This window comes from Dreissena polymorpha, chromosome 5, assembly GCF_020536995.1.
Source record: "Dreissena polymorpha isolate Duluth1 chromosome 5, UMN_Dpol_1.0, whole genome shotgun sequence".
Lineage (NCBI taxonomy): Eukaryota > Metazoa > Mollusca > Bivalvia > Myida > Dreissenidae > Dreissena > Dreissena polymorpha.
In genome coordinates, this window is record NC_068359.1 from 83,950,328 (window position 1) to 83,958,524 (window position 8,197).

General features: G+C 33.9%; 1 protein-coding gene across 1 annotated transcript; it reads left to right on the top strand.

Moving 5' to 3' along the window:
* The first annotated feature begins 4,833 nt into the window (after positions 1 to 4,833).
* On the top strand, positions 4,834 to 6,982 carry LOC127881302 (uncharacterized). Its single transcript, XM_052429052.1, has 4 exons — positions 4,834 to 4,959; positions 5,388 to 5,507; positions 5,985 to 6,044; positions 6,758 to 6,982. The coding sequence occupies exons 1-4, from the start codon at positions 4,852 to 4,854 to the stop codon at positions 6,800 to 6,802; spliced, it is 333 nt and encodes a 110-aa protein (XP_052285012.1). The 5' UTR covers positions 4,834 to 4,851; the 3' UTR covers positions 6,803 to 6,982.
* The last annotated feature ends 1,215 nt before the right edge of the window (positions 6,983 to 8,197 follow it).

An 8,197-nucleotide genomic window follows, 5' to 3' on the forward strand; every position in this document is an offset into this window, starting at 1 on the left:
GAGGAAGAGGATGTATGACGAGGATGATGGATGGTGAGAATGATGAGGATGATGAATGATGAGAATGGATGACGAAGGATGGATGAGGGGGATGGATGAGGATGATGGAGGATGAATTAGGATGATGGATGATGATGATGATGATGATAATGATGATGATGATGATGATGATGATGATGATGATGATGATGATGATGACGATGATGATGATGATGATGATGATGATGATGATGATGATGATGATGGATAAGGATGATGATGGATGATGATTAGGGGGAGGATGGATGATGAGGATGATTGATATTGAGGATGATGGATGATGGAGGATGGATGATGATGATGACGGATGGATGAGGATGATGAATGAGGATGATGGATGAGGAGGATGAGGAGGAGAATGGATGATGAGGAATATAGATGGTGAGGAGGATGAGGATGATGAGGATGATAGAGGATGGAGAATGAAGGATTGATGAGGATGATGGATGAGGATTATGGTGGATGAATGAGGATGAGAATGATAGAGGATGAGAATGATGGAGGATGATAATGATGGTGGATGGATGATTGAGGATGGATGATTAAGAATGGATGATTGATGATGATGATGATGATGATGATGATGATGATGATGATGATGATGATGATGATGATGATGATGATGATGATGATGATGATGATGATGATGATGATGATGATGATGATGATGATGATGATGATGATGATGATGATGATGATGATGACGATGATGATGATGATCATGATGATGATGATGATGATGATGCTCATGATGATGATGATGATGATGATGATGATGATGATGATGATGATGATGATGATGATGATGATCATCATGATCATGATGATCATGATGATCATCATGATCATGATGATCATGATGATCATGAACGTTTGAAACTGTTGCCTAAATATTTATGCTAATTCACACACATAATCTGAAAAGAGGATGTCATTTATTATCGACGGGTTTTATCTTGTAAATCTTTATTGGAGTCATTCAGATATGCACCTTCATTTCGAAAATATTCAACAGTATAATTTATTTCAATCATAGAAGATTTCAAACAATGAGCACCAGCCTGTGTGTTCAAACAGATATACACAAAAATAAATCATTAACAACAGCACCGCCTAGCGGGTGCAGCAGACCGCTCATCTATTTTTCTTTTTTTAAAGGTGAAGGGACCTTTTTCAATACTTCAGTCCAAAAGTGGGTGAGTTGGAGAGGGGTGTATATTGTCGAGGTGTGGTCATTTATTATATTTTCTTTAAAATAATAAAATAAGAAAAACACATGAACAAAAAATACACATTTTTTTTTTTTGGGGGGGGGGGGTCTTGCGAGGGATGGTTGGATGGTCGTTCAAAAATAAAATCATAAAAATAAACATTTGTGCTTTCTTTTACTTATTTTTTATTGGGGGTTGGGTCGGGTATGGGGGTGGAGATTAGAGGGGAGAATTTAGTTGGGCTGTGGTTATTTATGAGATGATCTTTCAAAATTAAGAAGAAACATAGAAAAACAATATTTTTGTTTCGGGGGGGGGGAATCTGGGGTGGGCTGTGGGGGGTGTTTGGGTGGAGTCCATTGTGATATGTCAGGTAAGTGTTGTTTTGTCAAAGTATGAATCAAATCTGGTCAGATGTAATTAAGTTATGGAAATTTAAGCAAATTTAATAATTTGACATTGAGAGTAAATGTCATTCAAAGGTCAAGATGAGATTCAACTTGCCAGATAAAGTACCCTCATGATGGCTCATGATGTCTCATGATAGTAAGAAAGAATTTGAAGTTTGAACGCAACAGTCTTGATACTTTAAAAAGTAAAGTGGATCTGAACACAAAATTTAACCAAATATTCAAAGATAGTAAGTCTACAAAAGGCCACAATTCCGTCAAAATGCCAACCAGAGTTACACAACTTGTCCTGTACAGTCCCCTTATGATAGTTTGCGAGTGATTCAAATCTGAAAGCAATCGCTATGATAATTGAGAAGCAAAGGGGACCAAACACAGTTTGAAATGAACACAATCCATTCAAATTTATAAAGAGTGTGTCTTAAAGCACAGGTCGAGATGTGGCTGCATTGTTTATCCTCATATTTATGTTATAGAGATAACTTAGACAAATAAAAAAACAACTATATGTCTCTTTTTTTCGCAATTGGTTGCTGCACTTATTTCTCATTGGTTGTTATTTGATTTAAAAGAGATCTTGTTAATTTGCCTTGTCAGCGAGGTTACTTGAAATTATTATCACCTTTATCTCTTTGTTTTCAAAACATTAATAAAAAAGATAATTTGAGCTTCATTTTGGGAAAAAAGGCTTAATGGATATGCATTAATTGTCATCCCATTACCAGAGACTCTTTAAACGAAACACACAACAAGATCAGAAAGTGTCGTCCTTGATTAGCTTGAGCGCACTGCACAGGCTAATCCGTGTGCATTGGATGCCACTTATTTGACATGCATTAAGCCTTGTTTTCCCTGAACGCAGCCAATATATACAGATTTCAATGACGAACTGGCCAATGTCATCGCACAAGCTATTTGCTTCCATTAACTGCCTATGTAATCTCACTTTTGCAAAACCAGGTTTAATACAATTATGAAAGACCAAAAAACGTAATAATAATTTTGATTGAATGGTTCATAATACAGTATAATACTGCTAGTCCGTGCGCCTTGCGTTCACATTAAAACAGTATTTGTCATATAAATGTAAATTAATGACCAGGATTGAGTACCTGTATGTATTGATTTGTTTAATATCTCCAGCTTCTAAGTAAACTGGTAATGTGTGCATGGTAATCTTTAAATATTAAAATAGTTAGGTAACAGGTCCATGGTTTCTACGATTTACTTCTGTGAGTGTTATTATTTAAGTAGCTATTGTGTATAGTGATTATTATCTTGTTTCACTTTTCGTTTTGTTGTTGATGGTATTTTGGAAATAAAAATGTGCCATTCTCTGTAAAAATGCGGCATAATGCATGTGCGCAAAGTTTCGTTCCATATTAGCCTGTACATTCCGCACACGGTAATCTGGGACGACACTTTTCGCTTTTAATGTCTTTTCCGTTTAAAGGAAGTGTCTTCTTAGCGGAAATCCAGGCTAGTCGGTAAGTGTCGACCCTGATTAGCCTGTGCGGACGGTAAAGGCTAATCTGGGAAGACACGCACTCGCATTAAACCCCCTTTTCACAGAGCGAGGCATACATAAAGTCATAGAAAATTCCTATGTTAATAGTTGGATTATATTTGTTTGTAGCTTTTGTGTTAATTTATTTTTAGCATGTTGTTTAATTATTCTTGTTGTTTCGTATTGAATACTGTAAATACACAAAAAAATGCTTTGTATATAGTATGATTAAATTTTTGAGTGTTTTGGGGATTGCTGTTAAGTTGTTTCACTATTATTGTTGTTGCTGATAGAATAATGGAAATAGAAAGAAATTTAAAGAAATTTGCTTTTTTTATATTTTGTTATGTTTGTTGAGTTACACAGACGAGTATATAACGTGCAAATGAATTAATAGTTTATTAAATTCGTGAGGCCTACAGTTGTATTAACACACGAACATAAATTTGCGGAAGGCAGAAATTGCGCTTGGTGTAGTGTAGATGAGCTAAACGCTTAAGTCTCGATTTGGGTTAAGTTTCAATTCTTAAAACCGCTCATTTGCAGTTTTAATAAAGTTCTAGATAAAGTGTTATAACTTAATCCGATTATGTGGCCTTGTAGGATTGTTGTATTCGTGACACATTCGCATAATGCTTACGCTTCCGCTATTTTATTTGAAAGTAGATATTCTTTACTGAGGTCTACGTGATTTTGATATAATTGGCTTAAATGAAACGTTTTTATAGAGAATACTATGTTAGTGTGATTGTGTACTTAAATTTATCCCACGATAGCGATGATATACTACTTTCCATTAATGAACTTAAAATGTAGTTTAAGCACTGAGTTTTCATCTAAAATCATTTTGAAACAATTTGGGAATGATTTTTTTCCAGTAGATATAATTTAAATAAGAATAATACTATTAAGTAAAACGTTTATTAGGCTTAAATCTCGCCTTCTTGCTATGCAGCGTTTATTTTTAGCCATTTTGACAGGCTCGGTCGTATATAGGTCAAGTAAACAAAAAATCATAAAAAAATACATGTAACCAGTTTAAATCACTTTCCAGCACATGTTTAGTTTAGAAATACATATAATTATATAATAAAAATCAATTATTTGAAGTTTCAACCAAGTTTTTTGTTAAAAACATGCCTTTGAATATCGTCCTGCATTATCGCAGAAATGCTGGTGAATTCCTTGAAAACGACTATTGGTTCTGCTATTTTTAGTTAGAGAAAACCCCCATGAAGAGGCCTCACACGGTTTATTTTGTATTAAATATAGCGATTTAAAGCGCAATGTCATACACATACCCCACTGTCACCCTCTTAAATATTGTCTCGGGAAAATGAAGGGACGTTACTCTAAACTAAATTCCGAGTAGCCGTTCTTGCTGTCTGGTTCCCGTTTTCATCGCGCGATATTGCTGCGAGACCAAGAACAAGGCGCCATTTCCGCTTTTGGTTTTCAACGTTTGCGACTGCACAAAGCGAACTCAACAGTTTATCTACATATGATAGGATATGTAAGTTTGTAGCTTAAACTGTTAATCAAGATCCCCAAATATAAATGTCATGGTATTTTGTTGCAGTTTTTCTCTTAATTTCATTAAAATTTAAGTAAATATGCCATTGAAAAATCGAGAAGGAGTGGCGACTTTTTGTCACTCAGTCACTTGCTTTTTATCTTCAGATAAATGGAAGATTACATATATGACAGTGATCAAGATCTATTTGAAACCCCACCGGCATTGCTAGCTGACACACTGCAACCAGCACAAGATTTCTTGTTCTTCTTTGAGGAAGTATGGAAATGCGCTTTCATTGTTGTCGTAATTGTTGAAACGTTACATGCAAAAATACTGTAATATTTCTTGATAAATTTGTCACTTTGTATGTCACCGGATAGCTTTTGGAAAAAGATCAGTCATGAGTGTCTGCAACATTTTAAATTTCATCATATAATGATTTAATATTTCATATTAATATGAACTCTGTTTGGTCCACATTGTTTTACTTTAAGACAGTTCACGAGTACTCATATATCCATAAAAAAGTATATTTACTTGACCAAAGATGTGTAATAGACAAACCCGCATTCTCTTGCTTGCGAGTCAAACACTTTCAGCTGGGCTAACCAGGCATCCTTTAAGATTATCATAATTTGTCATCTATATACATCCTATTACACATGTGTGAAATGTATTTTTTAACATTATTTTGCCAATATTAGACCTCAGAATTAGACCTCAGTGACTCCAATACACCAGTAGGGCAGTCATCACCCCCACCACAAGAGGTGATAGTGATCAGTGATTCTGATAGTGAAGAAACAGACTTTGAGGACCATAATGTAAGCTTTATCTTTCTAATGTTGCTTAATCACATTTTTAATTTTATGCAAAAATATCTTCATTCAGAATTAAAGAGTAGTTGTAAAAGAAAAAGAAAACAAACAATTTTGCTTCTTTGATGCCTTTAAAACAGGAAAAAGTATGTGTCCGGATCAAGGTTTGAACACTTACGAATAAAATTACTCTTGGTACGATAACTTTGAACTTAACCACTCGGCCACAGAGGCTTTGGTATTTGATACCACTGTTCAAATTTATATAGTTAGCATGCTACCCTGTGGCAAACGGGGTAGAAATCTTATTAGTTGAAAAGTAATTAAATATAATTATAAGTTTTTTTTATTATTTCTTGCATTTATGCCATATAATTGACATTATTCTTGGTAAATTTGCCAATCACATTGTGTTGTTTATTTCGCATAAACTGCCTTACTAGTAATATAGTTTTGAAAATGTTATGTTCCAAAAATTTACAGGTCAGTCCAGTGTTTAAACGAAGAAGGTGCAATGTACTTGTGCAGTCCAGCAGTTCAAAAGTAAGTTAAAAAGAGTAGCCTTTTGACATGTTTTGTGTCCTATGCTCTGTCCAACAGTACTGCTTGTTAGTATATGCTTATGAATCAAACCTTGCATGCATAAATTAAAGGTACTGGAGACCATTGGACCTAATTGTTATTTCTTGCTCAATTTTAACTATTAAAAATAAGTAAAAAAAAAAAACCCAAAAAGTCAGGAGAGAATTTTTAAAATCTAAATTTTAAAAAGTTACATGTCAATAATCAGTTATTTCAACATGGTGTTTGTAGTTCTTTACTAAGCCTGTCACAACAAGATGTCACGGTTCAATGACATGGACTTCTTTATTTCTCATTAATGTATTTTTCATAAGATTTTATGAAAATAAATCAAACTGAAATTCAGTACCTATTATATATTCAGTATTATTCTAACATTGGCACCCTTTTTTAGAATCCAGAATAACAGCATGTACTTGTATTGTCTATATAATAGAAACCTCTGCTATTTTATCTTACCTTGCATACCATAGTATTTAGCTGTTTCTCCTTATATATAACCAACTTTCATACCATAGAATGTAGCTTTTATTCACAAATAACCAACCTTGCTTACCATTAACCATGTAGCTATTACTAACATATAACAAACCTTGCTTACAAAAGTAAATAGCTATTACTTAATATTACCTGGCTAACAATAGCATGCTATACAGAATGATGGCAAATTTCAGGTAAGAGATTCATCCTGCCAGACGGAATTAGAGGCACTTACTTAGTAAAACAAAATATTTAACAAAAGACAGACTGTTGAATCTGATTTAACGGAGTGTCACTCATTCTTTCTTAAAAACACTCAAGCCGAAGATAACACACCGGTTTATATTGAGAGAAGTACCATCACTGCTGAAAGGGGTGGTTTGTTAGTTGATAAAGGAACTGAAAATCCTGGGGATCAAGACCTTTTGTTTGCCATTTTAAATGTTTTTACAGATAATGTTATATCACATACAGAAGTCCAAAATACATATTGTCAGACACTTTTAACAACAAAGATAGAAACAATACTTTAAACAAATAGAACAAATACTGTAATAACATTGTTTACCATGGCTGAAATAAAGACTATTGATATATTGGACATGCTCAATAATAAGAGTATGAAAGACACTGTATCTTTTGTTTAAGAAAATGCTTGTGAAGAATCACTCAATCATCAGTCAGTTAAATCGTCTTTATTAAGACTTAAACAAAAGTTTCAACAAATAAAAAAAATGAAAAATTCTGAACATAAGAATGAAGTACTGTTAAGTTTTAAGAATGAGACGTACCAACCACCTATTACTTCTCATCATTCCAGGCAGTTGCACTCTAAAGACTATTTTTCTGAGGATTATGCTCCCAAGTCTAGCTATATAGAAAGCTTAGATGGTTATAGACAAGCCTCTTTTGATTTATCTCTGGAAGTGTCTGATTTAAAGCAAGAAAATTTTATGCTAAAAAATTTAACTCCTAAAGCTAAAAATTTGCAAAGAACAAAACTTCAAATTAAACAGATAAAGTCTGAAGTTAAAACATTGATCAGGAAAAATGCGCATCTTGAAAATATAAATGTAAAAAAAAACAGCAGAATTAAAAAGAACTCGACTGGCCATAACATATTATAGAAAACAGAATAGTAAATTAAAAGAAGAGAAAGCACGCTTAGGTCAAGCTTTCACAGATGTGAAGGAAGAAATTGACATGCTACAGGAAACTGTGAATAGCCTTCGGGCTACAGTGAGTGATTATGAAGCCGAAAATGCCTGGTTAAAAGATATGGTTTATGAAAATGTAGAAACTTTTAATCATGAAAAAAATTGTTACACAACTGAAGTCCAGGAATATGTGTATTCATTGTTGCAAAACAATGTAACTTCCAGTAAAGTATCCCCAGTTATTGATAGTGTCCTTAAACTGGCTAGAAGAAAAGCTACTCGTTTGCCATCTAGGTCTACAGTAAATTCCATGAACGTTCAGAGACTTTTGGTTTCACATAGACAGATTGAAGAACAGTTTTTAAGCCAAAAGAATACCTGCTTATTAAGTGATTAAACGTCTTAATTTGGTAGAAAATATCAGGGCTTCCATGCATCAGATGAAGAGGGAAAAACTTGGTGCCTTGGCGTAAGAGA